The sequence below is a fragment of the Vipera ursinii genome (assembly GCF_947247035.1).
Source record: "Vipera ursinii genome assembly, chromosome: 3".
Classification (NCBI taxonomy): domain Eukaryota; kingdom Metazoa; phylum Chordata; class Lepidosauria; order Squamata; family Viperidae; genus Vipera; species Vipera ursinii.
In genome coordinates this window covers 199,649,878-199,675,722 of record NC_139516.1, presented here as the reverse complement: position 1 = coordinate 199,675,722, position 25,845 = coordinate 199,649,878, and the positions used below count along the sequence as shown (strand labels likewise).

The window sequence follows — 25,845 nt, the reverse complement described above, 5'->3', positions numbered from 1 at the left end:
TTCTTGCAGACGTTTCATTACCCAAACTGTGTCACCTCATCAGGGCTAGTCTGCTATCACTAACACCAATAGCACTGATGAGGTTAACCTGGTTTGGGTAATGAAGCGTCTGCAAGAAAACAACAAGTTCAGAGAGCATCAAGGACCCCCTCAGATTTCAGGTTCTCATCCTTTCACCCTGCCGTGGACAGAACAGCAGAGGCCAGTCTTTAACAGACTTTTATCCACTCACCTTTTCAGCCAATTCTTCTTTCATTGCCTCAAGCAGCTTAACTTCTGCCATTCTGGTCTTGTGAAGGAGTTTGGCCACCTCTTGATATCGCTGGTCCCGGTCCATGTCGTCACGGATTCGCTTGTGGAGGAGTTCCACTTGCCAATTCACATCAATGTTTTCTTGATGGGCTTTGGCCAAAGATTCCTCAAGCACCTAAGATGGCACAAATTGTGTCAGAGAGCACCAGACAATGAAGCTGCACAACTTCCTTCCAGCAGGACATCAAGCTTATGAGCTTGCCAGTTGTATGGTTGCCTGTGACTAAAAATCTGCCTCAGGTAATCGAGAAGGATTAGTTTATCTACAAATTATTTCCTCAGCCTGGATTGGTCTAAAAAAAAAAGTGGGAGATGATATTTACTAGGTATTTGTGAGACTGAGACAGACAACAATCATTTTCTCTAAGTAGGGGAAAGAATCTTCAAGGAGAGAGAATGAGAAACTACTTTGGATATGTAGGAATTTGGTCCGCTAAGACGTGGGTCTTCAAACTTGGCCCTTTTATGACTTGTGGATTTCAACTCCCAGAATTCCTCAGCCAGCGTACGCTGGCTAAAGAATTCTGGGAGTTGAAGTCCACAAGTCATAAAAGGGCCAAGTTTGAAGACCCCTGAGCTAGGATGTACCTGCTTGAAGGAACTGCAAACAGAGTTTGTGTGAATGCTCCCTCCATATTCTGAAGCACTTTTTTTTTTGCTTTTAAATCCAAAGTAGCACACAGAGCTACAAGTAGTCCTCACTTAATGACTGGTTGCTTAGCAACTGTTCAAAGTTTCAATGGATCTCACCAGAGCTACTTATGATCTGGCTCTGGAGGACAGCTGGACCCAGCGCAAAGCTCACTTTTATGGGAGCAAAGCAGCAGCATCCCACGGTCATGTCACCGTGATTTTTTTGCCAGTTTTTGCCGGTTTCAAGCATTTACTTCTGGTTTTTGGCAAAAAAAAAAATCTACTGAAGAAAATGAGGTTTGTTTAATGACTGCGGCATTCGCTTAACAATGTGGCATTTGCTTAACAGTTCCTAAAACTGGGCAGAGTTACACGGCACCTGCTTAATGACCACCACTTAGAACTGTAATTCTGGGCTTAGTTACAGTCACAAGTTGAGGAGTACCTGTACAAGATAATCCTACGTCAATGACGTAAAGGAATTCATCCTGGAAACTTCCAAATGTCCTAGGACAGGGGTAGGCAACCTTGGCTCTTTTATGACTCCTGGACTTCATGCTGGCTCAGGAATTCTGGGAGTTGAAGTCCACGAGTCATAAAAGAGCCAAGGTTGCCTACCCGTCCTAGAATCTTTTGCACCAATTAAAAAGCAAAGCAACCTTTTTATAAGCTCCCCACTTCCCCCCCCCCCACCCGCCCACCCTTCATTCCTATTCATCCTGCCTGGCATGGCCAATGGAGAGTGAATATAGGAACAGAAGCCCCAATTATCTGGAGCACATTCAATAGTCTTGCGTGAGGCCCTCACTTCGTGAGCTTTCTGGTTTCCTCCGTGTTTTGCTTCAATCAACCTCTGAAACAAACGTTCTTCGAGATCAGCTTTCCTCCGGCTGGTGTCCACCTCCCCTTTGACTTCTTGTGTCATGGCTTCCTGCTCTTTGACAAGTTTCTGATTAAAAAAAGGAAAGACACTCAGCGGGATGACGAAGTCCAAATCAAAACTAAAAAGATTTCTCACAGTGGGGTGGGGATAGCTGCATTGTGGTCAGTATGCTTCCTTCGACTGTCTTTTAGTGATTGGATATAAATTGTATGGATGTATTATATAAATATCGGAATATTGAGGATTATTTTGGAGAACTGCGCCATCTTCTCTTTTCCCAGCCCACTTTTCTTGAATCAAATCTCAGGCACAAAGACCATCTTTGGAGAAGTTATTGGTCTCTGTCGCATTTGGCCTTATTCTTATTAAAAGTAAAGGTAAAGGTTCCCCCGCACATGCGTGCTAGTCGTTTCCCACTCTAGGGGCCGGTGCTCATCTCCGTTTCAAAGCCGAAGAGCCAGCGCTTGTCCGAGGATGTCTCCGTGGTCATGTGGCCAGCATGACTAGACGCCAAAGACGGATGAACGCTGATACCTTCTCACCGTAGTGGTCCCTATTTTTCTACTTGCATTTTTACGTGCTTTCGAACTGCTAGGTTGGCAGAAGCTGGGACGAGTAAGAGGCACTCACTCTGTTACGCGGCACTCGGGATTCGACCCGCCAAACTGCCGACCATCTGATCGACAAGCTCAGCGTCCTAACCCACTGAGCCACTGCGTCCCTTTTATTCTTATTCATTATTATTATTATCATTATTATTATTATTATTAAATACACCCTAAAGCCAAAATAATCAAGAATAGAAACAATGAATTTAATTCCCTCCCCTCCATGAAGCTGGGAATCATTTAATGAATTATGGCAAGCTCAGAGCAACATAGTCCTTCAAAAATGACTAGAGGGCATCTGCAGATTCCTACGTTTAAAAAATTAACAGGGGTATTCATAATGCATTTGTATATGCCCATACATTAATTTTCCAGGCACTGGTGTTATATCTCAATAGTTAAAAATGTGCAAGATGATTTAACTCCTACAGATTTTTGTGTTCTTTCTTGGAAGAGAAAAGCATTGTCATTTTGTTTGCTTCGTTGTTTGTAGCCCACCTTTATTATTTTTACAAATAACTCAATGGGACAAACGTATTCAGCATACTTTCCCCCTTCTATTTTCCCTAGAACGCCAAACTCTGTGTGAAAGAGAGAGAGTTCACCCAGTTGGCTTTCACTAGATCAAACCTGACTGTTCAAATACTTTTTTTAAAAAAATTACTTATCTGATGCGTGGGCCACAGTGAACAGTAGCATCTGAAGATGTTGCTGACCTCTAACTTGGAATAGCAATCACGCATTCAAGACTTCTATCACTCTGCAACCTGGGCAAATCTAACTCTAGCAGCAGCAGCCCTTCATACTGATTTGCAAAATTCCAAATCTAATTTCTACCAGACGCCAGCGCAAGCTAAGTGTATAAGCTAGAAGGATTTCTTTGGCACTCACAGAACAGACCTAGATGTCTGGTTATTTGGCCTCAGGAACACCACACGTTCTGGTCACGTACCTGTTCAAACAGTCGCCGCTGAGTTTCGAGCTCCATCTGCCTCACCTCGACGTCTCGAATGGTAGCTGCTGTTTCTTCTTCTCTCATGGAGGCCTACAGCGAACGCAGGTGGTTACACCAAACCAGTAAAATTGCTTACCCTTTGCTACCATCTCTTTGTTTAATTCAGGGGTCTTCAAACTTGGCAACTTTAAGACTTGTGTTGTGATTCCTCGCCAGCCAGTGGATCCAGCAGCTGAGTCTGAGGAATCAGAGGAGGAGGAGGAGGGGCCTGGAGTGACATTAGAGTCAGAGAAAGGTTCTGAGGAGCTCCAAGACTTACAGTCGGACGAGGAGCCTGGCCCCTCTATTTGCGCTCAGGCTGAAACTCAGCTGTGCTGGGAGCCTGAGGCGGACAGTGATGAAGAACAGCTGGGACAAATCCAGGATGCACAAAAGCACAGGCAACAGAAGCGAGTAGGACAGAGGAATGCAATGGGGTGGCTTCAAAGGCAAAGGAGAAGGCATTAGGAAGCCATGCCTTGGCTGAATTATAACAGGGAAGGGGTGGGAGGTGCTGGTTGCCAAAGGCAACCGTTCGTGTTGAGGATTGAGTTTCTGTGGACTGTATTTGTTTGCCTTGGACATTGACTCAGGTCTGTGAGAATAAAAGGGGTTGTTTTTTCTTGCAGTTCCTGCCTATTTCTTGGAAGAGGGGTTTCTCCTTGTGAGCATAACAAGGACTCACGTCGGCTGGTACAGAACAACTTGTGGACTTCGACTCCCAGAATTCCTCATCCAGCCAGTGCTGGCTGAGGAATTCTGGGAGTCGAAGTCCACAAGTCTTAAAGTTGCCAAGTTTGAAGACCGCTGGTTTAATCCTTTGCTTTGGGTTTAAAAAAAACTGCAGGAGTTGCATTCTAACTGCTTGTGAAAAGTATTTTACCCCATGTTTTTCCTATTTCTAAACCAGGAATGCATGTAGTCCTCAACTTACAACAGTTCATTCAGTGATCCGTTCAAAGCTGCAATGGCACTGAAAAAGTGACTTCTGGCCATTTTTCACACTTATGACTGTTGCAGCATCCCCATGATCTCGTGTGATTTATATTTAGATGCTTGACAACTGACTCATATATATGATGGATGCAATGTCCAGAGTCATGTGATCCCCTTTAGTGACCTTCTGACAAGCAAAGTTAATGGGAAAACCAGATTCACTTAACAACCATGTTACTAATTTAAGAACTGTAGTGATTCACTTCTTCTGTAGTGATTCACCTAATCACATCCTCCTGCTCTTATTCTCCACTGCCTGATACTGGAGATTGTAATCCATCCATCATGGCTACTAACCTGTCAACTTGTAGGAGTTTAATTTGCCCCCCTTTTAATCCCAGCCAAATTGGCCATCACTCATTTCAATAACAAGTATCACAATTTCTTTATGGATGGTGTTAAGTAGGACAACACTAATCTATCCTTAATCTACACCAGTCTCCAGTTTCCTAGAGGACCTATGGGAAAAAAATCCTAAAACCTTTGGTTAACATTCTTGAGATCTGTTGGATTCCAACTCCTCGCCAGCAGGGCCAATGATTGGAGCTGTGTGTCATGGCTCCGACTAATGAGACAGTTCAAAGAACATTCAGGCATTGTTTCTTCTAAAAAGTCTATAATAATGAGAACAAAGCATCGGCACTCATCGATGGATGCCAGAATCTGAATTCTCCACCCTTGAATACATCGTATCAAACACAATTCCCTCCCTTAATTTAAACGTCATAAATCACATTCTCCAATTAGTTTAACATGCAGAGCTTCTCTTCCATTCTCTTTCCCGCCATTCCTTATTAAAAAAACAACAACCGGGGAAGCATTCTCCTCCCCCCCACCCCCCAGCTTCATTTTTCAAAAGCAAAACAGTTTAAAGGGAAAGGTTGCCTCTTACAAGGCAAAAACCTCCAATGTTTGCAGCGTTGACACTGTGGTCTAATAAGCCTGGGAGAGACCAGGAACAGCGAATTGCGGTCTAGACTTATTCCCTGGGAGGAACTGAGGAAGCCGATCAAACAAAATTGCCAGCACTGCAGAGGTCCCTGTTCTCTTGCCCACAGGTGAAGTGGTCACAGGTTACCTTCCTTGCAATTTCATCATCGAGCCTTTTAAGCTCCATTTCCCGCTGATCTTGCTGGTATTTTAGAAAGCGCCTCCGTGCGCCTTCCACCAACTGCAGCTCCTTCACTTTCAGTTCTCTCTTGACGGCAGCCAACCTTCAGGGTCAAAAAGGGGGAAAAAATGGGCTTGAGAAGGGCAGGAGCACAGGGATGGATGCAAACAGGCCAGGTGAAACTTTGGGCAGCTCATCCTACATTCGTTCAGTTGGAGTAGGGAAAGGAGTCTCGTGATGCTGCATTCTGTTGGTGGCCAGTCAGGTATCTGAGAATACTACATAGAACAGTGATGGCAAACCTTTAAGAGACCGAGTGCCCAAACCACAACACAAAACACACTTATTTATCGCAAAGTGCCAGGGCTGCATCAGCATTGTGGTGCCCTCAGGGGGGGTAGGGAGGTGCCTCTGAGTGCCGCTTCTGGCATGCAAAACCCAGGGGCACAAAAATGGTCCACTGTGCTGTAAGGGGCAAAAATGGCCGCCGCAGCACTGCGGGGTGCAGATACAGGACGCTGCACCACGGAAGAAGGGGGCAGGGCTAGTGAGTATCATGCAGGCACTCGCCCTGCCCCATTTGTAGCGTGAGTCTGCTCGCAGCCCCGTGCGTGCATGCACGCACGTAAAATGCTTCCCCTTCCCTTTTCTTCCAGTCCACCAATCCGCAATGGTTAGTGACATCTGCTCTACCACCTCTACTCGAGCTTGCAAGTTGGCCGCTTCGTCTCCTTTGTGCTGGGCGGGGCTCCTGCTCTGGGTGGCGGTGGTGGCCTGATGGACCTGCTGCTGGCGGCGGTGGCGCATGTGCCAACAGAGAGGGCTCTGAGTGCTGCCTCTAGCACACATGCCATAGATTCGCCACCACTGACATAGAAGAAAGAAGATAATAGATCTCTCTCGATTTAAACTTTTGCTCTCCCGTTAGGCTTCTAGATGCAACTCAATGTGTTGGTTGTACAAGGGCCTTCATGGGACGGGGGGGCCAAGAGATTTGAGGGACTATGTGTCTCCAGTTGTCTTTACCCTCCCATGAATTCCAGTAGGAGGGGCATGCTTTGGGTTCCACTGACCAAAGAATGCCAGGGGACATTTTTGGCCACGGTGCCTATCCTTTGGAAACGCCTATTTCATGGAATCAGATGGGATCTGATCCTGCTGGCCTTTGGCCCAGAGTTAGTGCAGCCCAAGTGGCTTGTTACTGTTGGAGAGAGTGGCCATTCTTTTGCTTTGATTGTGTGTGATCTTTGTTTTGTATTGTCATCAGCACCTCTGTTTTTAAACTTGTTTGCTGCCCAAACTCACACTGAGAAGATGAGCCACCGTATCAGTAAAATCAAATACAACATAAAATAAATGGTTGTGCTTGAGTTAACTATATTTGAGATGCATTCTGTCTTGGTTTTAAAACTGGAGGAAGAAACATCATGAACCCCACTAAAAATGCATAGGATCTGGAAGCTCTGGTAATAAACTCCAGGAGCACAGACATAAAGAAGATCAAACTAATGACGACAAGTACAACAATCAACCTTAGAATTGATCGTGAAGGTGTGGAAGTGGTGTAGAGCTTCTGCCTTTTAGCATCCAGCATCAGCGATAAAGGAACAAACAGTCAAAAAATCTGTTACAGACTAGCATGTGGGAGAACAGCCACGAAGGTCTTGCAAAAGATATTCAAATATGTCTGTATATAGAAAGGTCAGAACTGGGCAAACCATGGATATTCTCTGTGACAGTCTATGGAAGTGAGAGCAGGACTTTGAAGCAGCAGCACAGGAAATGTCTTGATGCTTGTGAAATTTGGTGTTGGAAAAGGCTTTTGAGAATACCATGGAAAGCCAAGAAAACAAACTGAGGGATAATTGAGCAAAACAACCCAGAGTTTTCACTTTAGGCACAAATGACCAAGCTCAAATTATCTCACTTTGGACACATAATGGGAAGATCCAACTCTCTGGGAAAAGTAGTATTTGTCCACTCATGATGCAGCTTCACTGGGCAGCCCCGGGTTCCAGTTATTACAAAAGAAACCAAAACATTTTCCCATTCGTTTTATCCCGCCTGTGCATAGTTTTATATACCTGTCACACCCTTCTCTCACTTATCTTTTTCTCAGGCATAAATGGTTTTCATCCAGAGACACAGAGATCTCTACAAAGGGGTGATCTAAGCAGGCAAACTCCATTTTGTAAGAGGAATGGATATCAACTGAATAATGGAGTAGACAACAATTAGGGCAGGGGTCCCCAACCCCAGGTCCGTGGACCAGTACCAGGCCGCGGCATGCCAACAACCGGTCCGCACAAACAAGCAAAGCCCCATCCATGGGATGCAGGCAGCACACAAAACCAGGCCCCCTCCGGACCGCGGAAAAAACTCTCTCCATGGAACTGGTCCTTGATGCCCAAAAGGTTGGGGACCTCTGAATTAGGGTGCTTTGATTTGTTTCCTATATTGAGACAGGCTTAGATACCATGGTCTGTATATGTTAGTTAAGTGCAGCCCCGTGTTTGGCTTATGATCACTCGTGGGCACACAGCCTGGACCATGAAGTGTGATCCTGCTGCCTCCACTTGCTTTCTACCTGGGCTTTCCAGATAGGAGCAGGTCGGTTGCTGATGTTGTGATTCAGGGTCAGCCTGTGGGTTCGGCAGTTGGGTCGGACGATTCAGAGGAGGAGGAGGAGGGGGGTGTTGGAGAGGTTGCTGAGGGGGTTGGAGAGCTTGCTGATGAGAGCCCTCAGCCAGCCCCCTCCCACCTGGTCACGACACAGACCCAGCTGTGTGAGCCTGACAGCGTGGATGAAGATGACCCACAGCTGGCTCTGTTCAACAACGCCCGACGCAGGAGGCCGTCAATCAGGAGTAAACAGAGGAAGGCACCTCGGAAGGAGGCAGAGAGAAGCCATGCCCTGAACTGTATAAAAGGGGAATGCGTGGGAGGGCTGGTTTGCTGAAGGCAACCACTTGAATAGCTCCTGTTTCATGGTTCGTGTCTTGTTCTGTTTGCTTTTGTGTCCATAAATTTGGCAGGCTTAGTTCCAGCCTCTTGCCTTCTTGTAAAAGGGGTTGTCCCTGCCTTTTCTGCAGGGCCGGTAGCAGGCTGGTACAGAACAGCTGAATGCCTGACATGTGGTCTTGTCACCACGGGGTCGGGGGCAACCGGCTGTCAGGATTCATAACTAGGGGTGTAGGTACCCCCCAGAATGATCCATTATTGTTGGACAAAAACTATCTGAAGCAGGTGTCCTCCTGAAGCTCAGCATTCAGTTTCCTAATAACTACCACTAGGAGCAAAGATGGAGAAGAGCCTAATGCTGGGAAAGGTGGAGGGCAAGAGAAGAAGGGGACGACAGAGAATGAGGTGGCTGGATGGAGTCCCTGAAGCAGTAGGCGTGAGCTTAAAGGGACTCCAGAAGATGGTACAGGACAGGAAGGCCTGGAGGAATGTTGTCCATGGGGTCGCGATGGGTCGGACACGACTTCGCAGCTAACAACAACAACAACAACAACAACAAGGAGCAAAGATGTAAGACTGAACCTACCGCCGTCTCTGTTCCACTAGTTTTTCCTCTTCGGTGAGTAGCATCTTCCTCCTTTGCTCCTCAGCTTCTTGAAGCAGCTCCTGCTTTCGATACCATGTTTCATCCTCCACTCGGTGCTCGATCGCTTTAGCTTCTATTTCATGCAGCAGCTGCCTGCAAGGAAGCATTTAATCAGGGAGGCTCTACTGGGTGTGTGTGTGTCAAGGAATCCTGTTGTCCTCTCCGGACAGGCAGGGAAAGGAGGTTAATCTTGCTTTCAGCCACGGAATGACTCGCGTTTCATCTGATCAGCAGGAAAACATATTCTGGCTAATGGGCTCAAAGTCAACTCTCTCCACATTGGAGAACACGTAGCACGCAAGGGTGGTGTCAGGACCCTAACCCAATACACATCCCAGGAAAGAACGAACTCTTGAAACAGAAATTGTCCAAAAGGAGTTTTTACTGAAACATGATTGGTAATGGGAATACTAGACAGGATCTGAACTGTGTTACAGTTTGGTGCTTTTTTAAAGAGACCCTGGGTCGAATATCTGAGCCCATGGGTCTGAGCCTCTAACAGTGTTATTATGATGTTCCTCCATCTAAATTATGTTCATATTTATCTTTCCATCGGATCCAAGAATACCTACCTCTCCCTTAGGTACTCAATCTCCTCCTGCCTGATCCGTTCTCGTTCCTGGGACTGGTAATCCACAATGAACTTGGGGTACTTATTAAAGATGGGGTACTGCCCTTTGGTCAGTGGTGCAAAGTCCTCCAGCATACGGACGGGATGGATGTCGTCTGGGGTGCACTCCATGAGATGGTAGGCCTCTCGGATCACCACACTGACGTCCAGGTGGTTCCGATGGTGGAAGAAGTACTGCAGACCAACATTTAATAAATTTAGTAAGGTAAAAGGTAAAGGTTCCCCCACACATGCGTGCTAGTCGTTTCCGACTTTAGGGGCCGGTGCTCATCTCCGTTTCAAAGCTGAAGAGCCAGCGCTTGTCCGAGGACGTCTCCGTGGTCATGTGGCCGGCATGACTAGACGCCAAAGGCGCACGGAACGCTGTTACTTTCCCACCGTAGTGGTCCCTATTTTTCTATTTGCATTTTTACGTGCTTTCGAACTGCTAGGTTGGCAGAAGCTGGGACGAGTAACAGGCGCTCCACTCTGTTACACGGCACTCGGGATTCGACCCGCCAAACTGCCGACCTTCTGATCGACAAGCTCAGCATCCTAACTCACTGAGCCACCGCGTCCCTAAATTAATAAATTTACGTCTATTAAAAAAAAGGATTGGGGGATAGAAGATGTACGAGGCCTTCCTGACACCTTCCTTAAGTTGGAGGGCTGATTCTTCCAGGGAAACCCTTTTCATTTTGTCCAACTTCCAAGTTAAAGATCCATTTTCCAGGTTCCAAACTTTGCAGAGGGTTTCTACAAGTGGCCATGAGTTTCTTCTGAGGGCAAAGCTACATCCATTATTTCTTCTCTTTCTTCTCCTCTAGTGATTTTAGCTTTACTATAGAGCCTGACCTATGTTTCGTGTGTCAGACAGGAAAATCCAGGTTTCTAAACCCATTTCCAGAAAGTAGACTAGAACTTAGCTGAGCCCAGGATCATACTGCTTGGTCAAATTTTTAACGCACCAGGCTCAAAAGTGGGAGACCCTGAGTTCAGGTCCCGTCTTAGCTATGAAAGCCAGCTGGCAGATTTTGGGCCAGTCCCTCTCTTTCAGCTCAACCTACCTCACAGGGTTGCTGTTGCTGTGGGAAAAAAGAGCAGGAGGAAGATGAGTTGGATACATTCGCTGCCTTGAGTTATTTGTAAAAATTAATAAAGGCGGGATACGAATAAATAAGTAAATAAATATACATACATACAGCGAGGGACTTACCTCAAAGTCCTCCTTCTGATTGCAATGCAGCAATGGAGCCCTGGAGCAGATAAGGTAGGCAGCCACCACCATCAGCAAGTAGGAGGGGTGGTTGGAGAAGATATTATCAAACATTTTAAGCCATTCTTCCCTTGTCAGGACTTCAGAGAACATGGTTTCCAGAAGGGGCCAGGCATAACCCTGCAGTTACAGGCAGAGAGATCAGTTACAATCGCTGTATCTTGCGCATCAAAACAGAAGATCAGCTCAAGCACAAAATGTCCACGGGGGAAAAAAAGCTCATTATGTCTTGGAAAATTCATATTCAAATTGTCCCAGGTTCACATACCTTGTCGAGGAACAACTTGACTTGGAGTGGCAGGAATGATAATCCGGCCATTTTAGAGGATACCAGTTTTAAAAGGAAGTTTTATTGTATACAGAATTACAACTTAACAGACTGATTGAAGCCCTGGTGGTACGTGATTAAAGTGCAGCATTGCAGGCAAACTCTGCCCACAGCCTGGCGTTCGATCCTGACCGGCTCAAGATTGACTTAGCCTTCCATCCTTCGGAGGTTGGTAAAATGAGGACCCAGATTGTTGGGGGACAAGATGCAAATAATTCTTCGATACTGTAAATCACCCAGAGAGTGCTGTAAAGAACTATAGGGCAGTATAGAAGCCTTAATATTGCTACTGAAGGCTGTAATCTTTGGTTATAAATTGGGGCTAGGAATTTGGGATCATGGCGCCTTCTATGATTTCTGAAACCCTCCTGCATGATTGTTTCCCACTACAACTGTCAGACTAGAGGCAAGAAATGCAGAAAAAATGTACCATAAACCTCGAAGAGACATAACCTAATTTACACAAAAATGTAAGGTACCACTTTGGATGCTCATGTTGCCGGACATACCACAAGCATACAAAGTACAAGTTGAAAATATGAGGGCCCAAGTCCCTTAGAGTGGTGTGGTGACTGCAAGATAAATGTTTACTTGAGCATATGGGATGCCCACCTTGAATTTGCATTCTCACAATAAAGAGATGGTGATAAATTTTCACAGGTTTTGACACCTTAATGCAGGGATGTCAAACTCGCAACGTCACGTGACATGTCGTGAGATATCACGGCTTTTCCCCCATTGCCGGCAATGGGGTGGGCATGGTTTTGGACAGCAGTTTGACACCCCTGCCTTAATGCCTTGTATTGGTGTTTCCCAACCTCAACAACTTTAAGAGGTGTGGACTACAACTCCCAGAATTCCTCAGACGCTGAAGTCCACACTTAAAGTCCCCCAGGTTGAAAAACATTGCTGTATACAATGACAAACTGTCTTCCCACATTTTTCTTAAGAAACAGTGTGGTTTGTTTGATTCCATACACCCTTCAGAAAAAAAAAATCTCAGTTGCTTGCAAACCATGGTTTACGGCTCATCTCAATGTAAAAAGCAGTTTCCTTTTCCTTTCTTTCCTTTTACCTGAGAGGTTATATTGTACTTCATTAAATGGTGAAGAAGCTCTTTGTCATGATGTGCCAGAATATTTTCCACCATACTGAGGACATTGACAGGAGGATTTGGGAAAAATTCAAACCAGTGCTGACACCAATTGACTGAAAAAAGAAAACATAAAAAGAATCTCAGCAGTTATCTCAATGAAGTGTTACCAGAATGTAAGGCAAAGATTTCTTTCACGATGGCAAATAAAGGGCCTCTGAGTGGCCCCTTCTTTCCTCAGCCAATCTGAGGAACATTAAGAACTACAGTCCAACCTATCTGAAAGGCACAAAACTGAGGAAATATAAGGGACCTGAAGGGGTCCTCTGGATTTCTCTACCACCTGCTTTGTTTTTCCTTGGTGAAAAAGAAGGCCGGAGCCGCAACTGGCAAGTTGGATTCCTCCCCCTTCCCAAGATGCTCAGAGGCTCCGAAGGGAAACCGAGTTGCTCCAGAGTTTCAGCTGGCCGTGGTTTTGTTTGGAATACAGGTAGCCCGCGACTTAAAACCATTCATTTACCGGCCGTTCAGTTACAATGAGATCGAAAACTGACTAATGACTAATGGCCGTTTTTCCAACTTAGGGCCTTTGCAGCATCCTCGTAGTCACGTGATCAAAATTTGGACCTTTGGCAACTGCCATCTATTTATGACAGTTGCGATATCCTGGGGTCATAGTGATCACTTTTCGGACCTTCTGACAAGCAAAGTCAATGGGGAGGCCAGGTTCACTTAGCAACCATGTTACTAACTGAACGACTCCAGTGATTCGCTTAACGACTGTGTCAAGGAAGATTGTGAAATGGGAGCAAAATTCAACAACTGTCGTGCTTGGCAACAGAAATTTGGAACTGAATTGTGATCGTACGTCGCGGACTAGCAGGACTCAACTTCCATCTTTCCACCTAGCTGTGATGAACACGGGCAGCTCTCTATGCAGAAATGAGCTCCAATGTCCCATCGGCAACATTTGACCTCTGCCAGACACTGAACTGTTTGGTGACCTTTCCATCAAAAACCCTTCCTTACTTATAACGGTAGCCACCACCTCGAAGCAGATAAGCTGGTTGTTCTGGAAGAGTTTGACAAAGGGGAAAACCAGCAAAGGAATGTAAGGCATCTCTCCAAAGATGGTGGACCAGTGAGCCAGGCCAGACAGGGTCCTGAGGACAAAGAAAAGGAGCTTCGTGGAAAAGATAGGCAAGAATCCTGCACAATAAAAAAAACAGATCCTTCTAAAACAGTGTTTCCCAACCTGGGCAACTTTAAGAGGTGCGGATTTCAATTTCCAGAATTTCCCAGCCAGCCATGTCGGTTTGTCTTTGAAACCCATTTCAGAGAGATACAGTAAAGTTTTGTTTCTCTCAAAGCCTCTGCCCTTGTTGTGATTCAGGGTCAGCCTGTGGGTTCGGCAGTTGGGTCGGACGATTCAGAGGAGGAGGAGGGGGGTGTTGGAGAGCCTGCTTCGCAGAGCCCTCAACCAGGCCCCTCCCATCTGGTCACGACGCAGACCCAGCTGTGTGAGCCTGACAGCATGGATGAAGATGACCCACAGCTGGCCCTGTTCAAGGACGCCCGACGTAGGAGGCAGTCAATCAGGAGTAAACAGAGGAAGGCAATGGGGCACCTCGGAAGGAGGCACAGAGAAGCCACGCCTTGAACTGTTTAAAAGGGGAATGTGTGGGAGGGCTGGTTTGCTGAAGGCAACCGTTTGAATAGCTCCTGTTTCATGGTTCGTGTTTGGTTTTGCTCTGTTTTATGTCAATAAATTTGGCAGGCTTAGTTCCAGCCTCTTGCCTTTTTGTAAAGGGGTTGTCCCTGCCTTTTCTGCAGGGCCGGTAGTAGGCTGGTACAGAACAGCCCTCCCACCCATCCTCCTTAAAATTCATGGCAGATAATACTGAACGGTTGGTGAAGGGCAAGCGTGAGGTGGCATCTGACATATTCTATCTGTACAGCAAATGCACCTCACATCTCTGGCATAAAATAATCCGACCCTTACCTTTGTAGGACTCTCAAGAGCTTCCTGCTTTTAATTGGGTATTCATTCTGAAGGTGTGCGACTGCAGAATGGGTCCCTTTATCCAACAGGCTGTTAAAGGCCAAGTGATTTTCTGGCAGGTGAAGCAAGGAGCGCCAAATAAACATCCTGCAATCGTAAAGCAAATGAGCAGGGCCAATTTTGACTACCTGTTTAGAATGCAGGACACCGGGCTCGGCGTGCAGGACTTCACAGACCTGTATTTTGCTGGGTACTCTCCAAACCCTTTCAGCAAAGCTTGGAGACGCTTCTTATTCAGCCCCTCCGGCAACTCATTCTGCAATAGGAGTGAGAGGGTTATTTCTTCCCTGTGTGGGCTGCAATTCACCTCAAGAATCTTCCCTCCATTCTAAATGTGGCAATTTGAGGAAACTATCTTTGCTTTTCCTTTATGTCAGATTAGCATTCTCTGTGGCTAGCACTGAAGATGTTACCTAGTTTGGTAATGAAATGTCTGCAAGAAAACGATCAAGCTCAGAGAGCACCATTCTGTTTGCCACGGTTTTTTTTAAAAAAAGAACATAATCACACACGCACAAACCTTATTCTGATTTTTAACCTAGCTTTGTAATGGCCATTCTGCAAGTTTAGTCTCCAACACTATCATTCCATGCTTTCCACCAGACTGGATACTTCCATTTTCTAAAACGACTCTATTATGGTAGGCATGTCCTAAATCACAATCTGAATATTTAGAGGTACAACCAACTCCCTCCAAGCCTTGGACAGAAGTGCCATCACACTGAAATTTTTAGTGGATGGAGAAAAGTGGGGAGCAGTCAGGTCAAGGTATTGGTTTAAAAGCTAACCAGCTGATGTAATGTAGGATGTGAGATGTAATGATGGGAATGACTCAGCAGGGTCTGTGTCTCTTTAAGAGCAAGCAGGGCCTGTGTCTCTTTAAGAGCTTTGTATAAAAGGGAAGGCTCCGCAAATATGTGCTCTCTCTTCCCTTTTCCTCCTGTAACTGCTGTGTGTTGGATTCTGATGTATTAGAACGTGTATGTATATTGTTCCTGGTGTATGATATTGTAGCTAGTGTGAGATAAACCACCATTTACTATAGACCACTGTTTACTGTGTTTACTCCTGGGTTATCTCAGCGCAATAAGACTGTGCATGCCCTGACAAGTCATATCAACAGTTTTTATTTTCAGTTTAATGTGAAGCACATTTAAATGTCAAAATAAATCTTTTTTTTGGGGTGGGGGGCTTCAGCCTTTGTTCTGTTCCTTTCTGCTGTAGTCTCCTTTCCCCACTTCCCCCACTGTGTTCCTTGGCTTAAAGATAGCTGCTCAACCTCTCCAATAAAGGATCATAGATTTTTGTGATCTAGCTTAACTTCCATAGTCAGACACTCAGGATTATAGCGCTGGAGATTTTCAGAGGCTGAACAGCCATCTGATGGAAGGGTGGAATTCAGAGTTTGGCTTCCACAGAGAGAGAACAATGCAATCCCCCAACTCTGACCCCAGTTCACCTGAATGCAGTCAGAGGCATCTGCAGCAATTTTGCTAAGTTACAGTGGAAAGTTGCGGACGGGGGGGAAGGATCTCCCTAGAAAGAAAACACCATGACTGATGTTTTGGTGATCACTGGTTCTGGAAAAGCTTTGGAAAAGACCCCTGGGGTCGTGAATTCCTGTACTGAACCAGGGGTTGGACTAGATGACCTTGAGGACCCCCCTCCACTCACACCTATGAACAAATGCCCAAGCGGAATCTCTCTCTTAATTCTATTCCCAGTTAGCTGTATTGGGGGTGTGTGTGGCAAGGGTGGGGGGGAGGAAAGAGGGAAAAGCATTTCTAAAATTATGTAAAAGAGGCTCTTCAATGGAAACCATTAGGTTTGCCTTTCCTACCTCAGTCACCGAGTTTGGGGTTCAGTCCTGAGGCAGCTCTTACCTCCTTGTCCTCATACGACACGTCAAGCGGAGGCTTCAACACCTTGGACTGGATTTTGCCTTTTTTGGCTTTCCACGGCCTCTCTGAGGTTCTGGATGTGACTCTCATGCTACGTTTGTTGGCATCCAACTTGTTTTTAGATTCCTCGATCACTTTAAACAGAGGTGGGGGAGGCTGAAAAAGCCAAGATTTCGGGTATCTGTTAAAAATCCTCCCTTGTTGGGACTAAAAGATTCACAGGAGGCTCTGGGGATGGGAAAGTCCATTTTTAACCACCAAAACATTCTATCTAAATATGAAGCAAACTTCCTATGTTGCAGAACCAGAATATAAACCTCACTTCATTCTAGGAGTCAGTTATTCCATCTAATTTCTGCCCCGTTGAGAACACTAAAAAAAACCCCAACAACAAAAAGCAGAAAAGATAATTTGCAAAAGCAGGGCTGGAAAACTGAGTATCTTCCATGTGTAAATTGTAGCTGGCTTGGCGCATGCAACTATAGCAGGGGTCTCCAAACTTGGCAACTTTAAGACTTGTGGGCTTCATCTCCTAGAATTCCTCAGCTAGCCATGCTGGCTAGGGAATTCTGGGGGTTGAAGTCCACATGTCTTTTTTTTTTACAGGTTTTATTAGAAGTCCACATGTCTTAAAGTTGCCAAGTTTGGAGACCCCCCGCCCTATACTACAGGTGATCCTCGACTTATAGCCATTCGCTTAGCAACCGTTTGAAGTTACAAAGAGCACTGGAAAATGCCCTGACGCTTAACGACCATCGAAAGCTTTCCCGATCATAGGATCAAAATTTGGCCATTGGCAACTGGCATGTATTTGTGAAGGTTGCAGTGTCTCAGGGCCATGGGATAGCAGTCAATGGGGAAAGTCAGATTCACTTAACAACTGCGCGATTCACTGAACAACTATAGTGATTTGCTTAATAACCATGGCAAAAAAAGCTCATAAAAATGGATGCAACTCATTTAACAAATGTCTTGCTTAGTGACAGAAATTCTGGTCCCTACTATGATTCATATTGAGGACTATCTGTATAGACCAGTGTTTGTCAATTGCGGCAATTTTCAGCTATGTGGATTTCAACTCCCAGCAAGGCTAGCTGGGAAATTCTGGGAGTTAGGTCCACGCACCTGAAAGTTGTCAAGCTTGAGAAACACTAAATTAGACTAAAATGAAATCTGTTTGTGATCAACCAAATAGTGGGAGGCCAGACGCAGGAGGAGGAGGAGGAGGAGGAGGAGGAGGAGGTGTGGCAGAACTTGGGGGCAGAGAGTTAAAAGCAAGGGTCAGCCAAGAATCCCTACGTAGCCACAAGCAAATTAAATCCAACCCCTCTGGGATTTGGTTGATTCTTATCTAAGTCCAAGCAGTTGATAACTGTTAATTGAGAAGATTCCTGGTTTGTTTGTTTGTTTAAAGTAATAAATCGGTTTAATTGGACCTTCAGGTATGGATCTGGTCTTCCAAGCCTGACACTGGTAATTATATTAGCAGGCAGCACTGAAGAGGCATTCACATTCAGTTGTGGTATAATTCATATATTCAGACATAGTGTATAAATATAGGATGTGTATTTTTTTTTTAGCCTGGGTTTAAAGGTGCACGCATTGGGGTACATCTCTCCTTATTACGCCATACTGAGGGCCGTGACTATTGGATGGAAAAGCACCTTTTGCTGTCGGTTTCCTTTCTGCTATTCCGAAACAGGCGTGGGAAACGAGGAATAACACGCACTGATAGTTTTCACTGGGATGTCGCCCCCGAGCAGCTTCTTTGCATGTGCCTAGGCCAGGGGTGGGGAACCTTGGCTCTTTTATGACTTGTGGACTTCAACTCCCAGAATTCCTGAGCCAGCCATGGAGCTTCATGGGAGTTGAAGTCCACAAGTCATAAAAGAGCCAAGGTTGCCCACCCCTGGCCTAGACCAAACACATCAAGGAGAAATGGGAATTTTGGAGGTTTTCTCCCAGCCTACCTTGTTGACCTCTTGGGTCAGAGCCTGGACGCTGTAGATGCTAAGGCTGCCGTTCTCCATCACGGCTGCAATGTATCTTCCAGAAGGGCTCACCGCAGCAACGCTGATTCCCTCTTCGTGACTGCCAAGGTCAAACAGCAGTTTGCAAGTGCTGATGTTGATAAATCTTATGATGTTATCTTGGCTCAGCACTCCAAGGACCTGGGGTTGGTGGGGGGGGGGAGAAAGAGATTTAAAAGACAATTCGTTTGCATTCATTTTAGTAATTTATTAAAAAAAAACCAAAAGCAAACCTTGATTTACTGCAATTCAAGATATTTAGAACTACAGATAGTCCTCAATGTATCACCGCAATTGAACCCACAGCTTCCGTTGCTAAACAAGGCAGTTGTTGAGGGAGTTTTGCCCTATTTTACGACTTTTGCCACAACGAATTGCTACAGTCCTTAAGTGAATCTGGCTTCTCCCATTGACTTTGCCTCTTGGAAGCTGGCTGGGAAGGTTATTCACGTGACCGTAGGGGACGGTCGTTAAGTGCGAAAACCGGCCATAAGTTACTTTTTTCAGGGCTGTTGTAACTCTGGTCACTAAATAAGCGGTCGTTGAGTCGAGGACTACCTGTAGTGGGTCATGCATCTGAGGAAGAAAAAAAATCTTTCAAGGTTTTTGGCTGCAGCTTCAAACAGACTCTGGCTGATTCATAGTGGGTCTGGACCGCATGGCAAGGAAGAAACGGATGAGTACCGCATGTCAGCTCTTTATTAGTGGTAGGCGCGTACTAGGACCCCTTATATACCTAGCCAGGTATCACTCTGGCCAATCCATCCATCCGAATACCTTTCAGCCAATCCAGCCACAGCACAGCGCCACCTGGTGGTACCTGCAGAGCTGCTGCTCCTACCCCATACATAACACATAAAGGTAAAAGGTAAAGGTTCCCCCGCACATGCGTGCTAGTCGTTTCCGACTCTAGGGGCCGGTGCTCATCTCTGTTTCAAAGCCGAAGAGCCAGCGCTTGTCCGAGGATGTCTCCGTGGTCATGTGGCCGGCATGACTAGACGCCAAACGCGCACGGAACGCTGTTACCTTCCCACCGTAGTGGTCCCTATTTTTCTACTTGCATTTTTACGTGCTTTCAAACTGCTAGGTTGGCAGAAGCTGGGACGAGTAACAGGCGCTCACTCTGTTACGTGGCACTCGGGATTCGACCCGCCAAACTGCCGATCTTCAGATCGACAAGCTCAGCGTCCTAACCCTAAATCTTAAACCTGGATCAGAAAGGGAGGTGGAATAAGGTGGTGGAAAGTGTGAATAATACCCATTCAATGGCTATCTGATTCTGATCGATACTCTTCTTCCTGTGCTTCAGCTTGTCAACTCACCTGATTAGAGCCCCCATCAAAACTGTCAGAAAGAAACTCCAGCTGGCGCATGGCTCGCACTTGGGTTGGCATCTGGATAATTCGTAGCAGCTGCTTAGACTCCAAGCACCAGAGGTGGAGGTGATTTGATTTGCCTCCCGCTGCCAGGATGCGGCCATCTCTGAAACCCCGCGCAAGACAATGGGCATTCATTTACTCATCTTCGTGGCAGCTTACATCTCAAACTCAGCTTACTCTCACAGCGCTCAAGTATGACTTGCGAAGGACGGCTCAGTCCGGGTAAGGAATCAGCCTGACGTACAGGATCTCTGCTTTCAAGATGGTATAAATCAAGTGATTCCTTGTCTGGATTGAAACCATCTCTGGTTGGGACACTCCAAGGAACGCTGTGACAATGAAATAATCCCTTACGATGACTAATTTAACATTCTGCAAACAGGCTTATGTTTGTGGACACTACATCTCATTGAGTTCGGGGGGGATTGATCTCAAGGTTAAATGTCTTTAACTCCAGGAGGCAACCCGATGCTCTTGCCAGGCATTTTGGACTGTCGCTTGCTTGGAGGGTCATTAAGATCTGGGAAAACTGGAGTCTAAAGTCTCTAGAAAGCTCTTAAACCAACTTGTAACCTAGAGGCAACTGGGCAACGGCTGTAACTCGCTCAGAGAGAATCAGCTTTGGATATCAAAATGCCAGGATCCATGCTTTACATCAGGGCTCTTCAAACTGAATCCCCCAAAGCTACTACTAGCTGATGGACAGAGAGGTTTCAGGCAGAGAGAGAGAGCACAATTTCTTATAAGTCATGGCTTATGTTTTCACAGGCTATTGAAAGACATCCAGAGAGCTGGGAAGCCATGACCTCAAACCACGAAAGTGACCTTGAGATCCTTTTTTCTGACTCCTGGTGCCCTTTAAGGTCACATCAACAAATTATTGTGTGCAACCTTTCCCTTCCTCTTGGTACAAATAATAATGCAACACGGTGTACAGTAATAACTTCATGCACCTACAGGTAGCCCTCGACTTACAACATTCATTTAGTGAGCATTCGAAGTTACAACGGCACTGAAAAAAGTGACTTTTCACCATTTTTCACATTTTTTTAAATCCCATTTATATCCCGCCCTTCTCTGAAGACTCAGGGCGGCTTACAATCTAAGAAGCACAAACCAATGTGCTTAGCAATAGCCTTCATTCTATGTATATGCCTGCTTATTAGGGCTTTCACACACCCCCAAGCGGCATTATTACAAAGTCAGCTTATTGCCCCCAACAATCTGGGTCCTCATTTTACCTACCTCGGAAGGATGGAAGGCTGAGTCAACCTTGAGCCTGGTGGGACTCGAACCTGCACTAATTGCAGGCAGCTGGTGTTACTTAAGGAGGCATTAGCCCACTGCTCCACCAGGGCTCTTTGCAGCATCCCCATGGTCAAGTTACTTACATTTGGATGCTTGACAACTGACTCACATTTATGACGGTTGCAGCGTCCCGGGGGTCATGTGATCCCCTTTTGCGACCTTCTGACAAGCAAAGTCAAGGGGGAAACCAGAGTCACTTAAAGAACCGTGTTACTAATTTAACAACTGCAGTGATTCACCTAAGAAATGTGCCAAGGAAAGTCGTAAAACGGGGCAAAACTCACTTAAGAAATGTTCTCACTTAGCAGCATAAATTTGGGGCTCAATTGTAGTCATAAGCTGAGGACTACCTGTATTTTACAGTTCCTCTCAGTTATAATTTCAGTATTTTAATTGCATGGCATTGTTCCTCTGCAGGACTAAGCCCTGCGTTTAGTAAAGTCCAATCTGGACTTTAGCGAAAACTTAATTCAAAGAGGACGAGGTGGGAGATTTGCAGGCTGAAAGACTAGGCCTACCGGGTCACGGCAAAGACCTTGTAGCGCAACGAAGAACCTTCGATGGGCGCTGGCAGCTGATACTTGCAACAAAGAGTATCAAAGTCCCACGCAAAGACCGAGTTATCCTTGAAGCAGCTGAGAATGGTGTTACTCAGTGGAAGAAAGAATACCTGAAAGCACAGGGACAAAAAAGCACATGGAAAAGACGTTTTAAAACGAGCAGCTGTCTCTCTTCAGAGTGAGTATTAGACTGGTACTCTCATAATTGCCTGTGGTCACAGCTGGGACTGGAAGTTCCTTGCTAAGTGAAGCGACTGTTAAAAAGAGTCACACCGAACTGTACGATTTTTGCTACAGTTGTTAAACAAACCCTGCAGTCATTAAGTGAATTTAGCTTCCCTACTGACTTTGCTTGTTGGAAGCCTCCTGGGAAGATCACTAAGGGCGACCACGGGATCCTGGAACTATTGTATGTACATGCCGTTTGCTAACCAGGGATGCTGTGATGGTCGCCAGTGCTAGGACCCGTTGTAAATCACATCTTTCAGCACCCTGCAGCTTTGAACAATTACTAAACAAATGGTCATAAGTAGAGGACTACCTGTATATATTTTGACATTAAAGAAACATATATGTTTCATGTTTTCTCATTTTTTGATTGAGGCTTCTGAAAGCCTTGATTAGGCTGTGTTTATTGGCTTTGAGAATGCCTTGCAAATGTGGCAGGGCTCTCTGATAAGGATCACAAATGGATCACATGTTCAGGGTGACAAAGACTCCCATCTTAGCTTCCCAGACCAAATCAGGTGGCACTGATTTGCTGAGTTCATAGAGAAGGCAACATGTTTTCTTCTCTATTTTTATCTCCATTCCAAAAGTCCATGACTGCATTGCGATTTTTTGTAATGGTGAACCCCCTCCCCCCAAAAATGATTGTGGTTGGTTCCTAGAATGGTTCCCCCTCACCTTCTGCTGGGGTCTAATGCCCCTAATATACAGAGACCAAACAGGAAGCAGAAAATCACTCTCGGCCCCAATCATCACTGAAATCAGTTCATCAGCAACAACTGAACTAAGACAATTTACAACAGGTGTCATAATCCATTTATATCACATTCATAAACGTATGTTTAAAACATTATCCCACCCCCATGGATTCTGCCATCTCCCGAGGAAGGAGGAGGGCATGTGGATTCAGCCTGCCTTAGGTTATTTCAGAGACCAAGGGAAACCTTTTGAACTGGGGGGAACGAAAGGGAGGGTTAGGGAAGAGGGCATCTGGCCTATGTCTCCATTTGAATCTGTAGAGGAAGAAGGCAATAACCATAAAGTTCCCTTTTTTCCCACGAAAGGGATGACAGGAAGTCAAATGATGGGGGGCTGACCAAATGAGGTTGAGGGAAGGGGGGTTGAACCGCGAACTCTTTCTAAAGTTTCAATTTGTAAAACAATACCAAGTCCTGTCTTGTATTTCCACAACCAAGCATGTCCTAGTAAAAATTCCTTTTGGACTAGAACTGACTCCAAGAGTTTTTGTTTTCCTAAGACGTGGATTGGGGTGGGTCCTGACAACAGGAGCAGCTGCCAGACAAATGCAAAGTAAGGAATACCTAACGCTGGGATCCAGGGGTCAAAAGGCTAAAGTGGATGTTAACCAAGGAGAAAGTTTCCTTCCATAAAGTCAGTTTTACTGTGATCCTGATTGGGACCTGACAAAAATTGAAAATGGCCGCAGATTTCAGGAGACCAGAGCATTAATTTGGCAATGGAGGACTATCTCAAAAATTCACCTTCTGGATCCCCACAGAATGGCGGACGTTCAGCTTCCTTTTGCGCTGGAACGTGTCCAGGTCCCAAAGCTGGGCTGTATCTGTAGAACACGTGATGGCATATCTGCCAGAGCCATGAACTGAGATTGAAGACACTGAAGAGTCGTGTCCTCTCATCCAGCTGACAAGTTCTTTGGTTGCTGTGGAAGCAAGAAAGAGGGGGGGAAAGTCAGAATCAACACAGAAAGAACCAGGAGACTTTTAAGATTTCAAATTTGAAAGAAACATGACTTCAGAGATTGTGCTAACTTCTCTAGAAATGGCCCAGTGGTGATTTGACCATTGCAGCATTCTAAGCCTGGAGTAGAACAGTTGGAACTAAAACTATTCCTTCTTTAGAGCTCAGTCTAGCTCAGAGGTAGGCAACCTTGGCTCTTTTATGACTCGTGGACCTCAACTCCCAGAATTCCTGAGCCGGCTGTGCTGGCTCAGGAATTCTAGGAGTTTAAGTCCATGAGTCATAAAAGAGCCAAGGTTGCCTACCCCTTCACAAACCTAAATGGTTTTGCACAAACCTAGGCAGATCATTTCTACCAGTAAGTTTTGTACCAATTGAGATGAACGAGTACCACGTGGTCAAAATAACTGTTTCAAACTTGAAATAGTCTGCACAACATTATATTACATGACAGCAGTGTTTTTCCAACTTGGCACAAGATGTGTGGATTTCAACTGCCAGAATTCTGGCTGAGGAACTCTGGGAGTTGGTGCACTATGGAATTATGAAGTCCACCAGGAATTATGGGAGCTGTTGTCTCAGCACCTTTGACAAGCTGTCTACTATGGATTGGAATTTTTTAAATTACCTGTATCGAAGCATTTGATGGAATAATCTGCCAAAGCCACAAGGTATTCTGTTTTCCTACGAAGAGTAAATGCCAGAGCAGTGCAAGCTTGTCCTGTTCGTTGAACCAGGTTAAACCTGTTGGGTCAAAACAAATTTATTCCGACAGAGCATAAGACATCAGTTACAGCAGCTGTCAGTCAAGCAATCTGTAATGTTTCATAGACTCCTTACACGCTGGCTAACAGATAACCATGCTAATGCTAAAAGAGAACCATTTAACCAGAGGACTCAACTTATTCTAAAATACAGCAGATCTTCTTGTATTTATGTATTTATTTATTTATTTATTTAATACTATTTCTATACCGCCCTTCTCCCGAAGGACTCAGGACGGTGAACAGGGCAAGAATAAAAATACAGATTACAAAAGTTAAAACAAGATTAAATAAATGCCCACATACTAAAATACATCTTTAAAACTCAATAAAATAACCATAACAACCCCCCCCCAATCCCTTCATCAGGCCAGGCCAGCTTGTTCAAAAAAGTAAAAAGTATGTTTTTAGCTCGCGGCGAAAGGAGCGAAGGTCGGGCGCCGTCCGGAGCTCAACCGGTAGCTGATTCCATAGCTCCGGGGCGCCCACAGAGAAGGCTCTCCCCCTGTCTCTCCATATGTGTGTGCATGTACTGTTTGTGTGTGTCTCTGTCCGTTTATATCTATGTCTATAGATGTATTTCTATAGATCTCTCTTTTTACCTATAGGTTGTTAAAGAGTCTGACGGCCTTGAAATGGGAGAAGTAAAATAAATTTAGGCCATAATCAATCCTCAACAAAATATTATTTTATTAATAATGCAATAATTATTTCAATATTAATAATAATTATTATTCATTGTGTGTATGGAGAGCATCTTGGGAAAAGCCCACATGGTGCCAGCATAGTTGTACTGCTATCTCAAGCAATTCATATATTTTAAGCAAGCATAAACAATGAAAGAGAGATATGACATACCAACCTGTTGCCCACCAAATCAAAAATATAAATATTCCCTTGATGATCTCCAGCGAGTAGAAACTCGCCTGAACAGTCGAAAGTCACATTCAAAAAACGTATTGTCTTGGAATGATATCCTGTGGTAGTATGAATAATATTTACAATGATTCTGGAAAGAAGGCAAAATGAAGTTAATATATGGAGAACTGTAGGAGAAAGGAGATCTAGAGGGAGAGAATGGATGGCCTTGCATATTTTTTGGCAGTTGTCTTACACACTGCTTAATTCCCTGACTGGGATGAAATGACTCCACCACCCATGTTATGGGGATACCAATCCCCAACTGAAAAGGAGATGCTTGCCCCTATGACAGAGTTTCAATGGGTCACATCCCTATCAAATAAATCCACTTCAAATGATGGCTCTTTTTTTTTACTTTTTATGGATGTAATAACAGATTATCCTGGGAGAGAACGCACACACCTACCTACCTTTCCCTTATATGATGTCAGCCACTTTTTGCAAAGAAATAGGGACTTTTTAATCTGGAGTGGTTTCTTCTTAAAGATGAGAAACCCTACTTAGTACAGTGAGTATATTTAA

At 45.2% G+C, this 25,845-nt stretch overlaps 1 protein-coding gene across 1 annotated transcript in view; it reads right to left on the bottom strand.

Annotated features, from left to right (window-relative positions):
* TBC1D31 (TBC1 domain family member 31) overlaps nt 1-25,845 on the bottom strand; it is a 30,999-nt gene that overhangs the window by 4,671 nt on the left and 483 nt on the right. Inside the window, exons 2-19 of the mRNA XM_083357895.1 lie at nt 25,265-25,411; nt 24,267-24,382; nt 23,422-23,600; nt 21,650-21,801; nt 19,767-19,926; nt 18,385-18,585; nt 16,397-16,570; nt 14,690-14,769; nt 14,454-14,600; nt 13,481-13,614; nt 12,434-12,567; nt 10,971-11,150; nt 9,717-9,949; nt 9,085-9,237; nt 5,505-5,640; nt 3,389-3,481; nt 1,754-1,894; nt 233-427 (exon numbers count right to left, since the gene is read on the bottom strand). Of these exons, the coding sequence (XP_083214021.1) occupies nt 233-427; nt 1,754-1,894; nt 3,389-3,481; nt 5,505-5,640; nt 9,085-9,237; nt 9,717-9,949; nt 10,971-11,150; nt 12,434-12,567; nt 13,481-13,614; nt 14,454-14,600; nt 14,690-14,769; nt 16,397-16,570; nt 18,385-18,585; nt 19,767-19,926; nt 21,650-21,801; nt 23,422-23,600; nt 24,267-24,382; nt 25,265-25,411 (2,755 nt within the window). The remainder of the gene's footprint in view (nt 1-232; nt 428-1,753; nt 1,895-3,388; nt 3,482-5,504; nt 5,641-9,084; nt 9,238-9,716; nt 9,950-10,970; nt 11,151-12,433; nt 12,568-13,480; nt 13,615-14,453; nt 14,601-14,689; nt 14,770-16,396; nt 16,571-18,384; nt 18,586-19,766; nt 19,927-21,649; nt 21,802-23,421; nt 23,601-24,266; nt 24,383-25,264; nt 25,412-25,845) is intronic.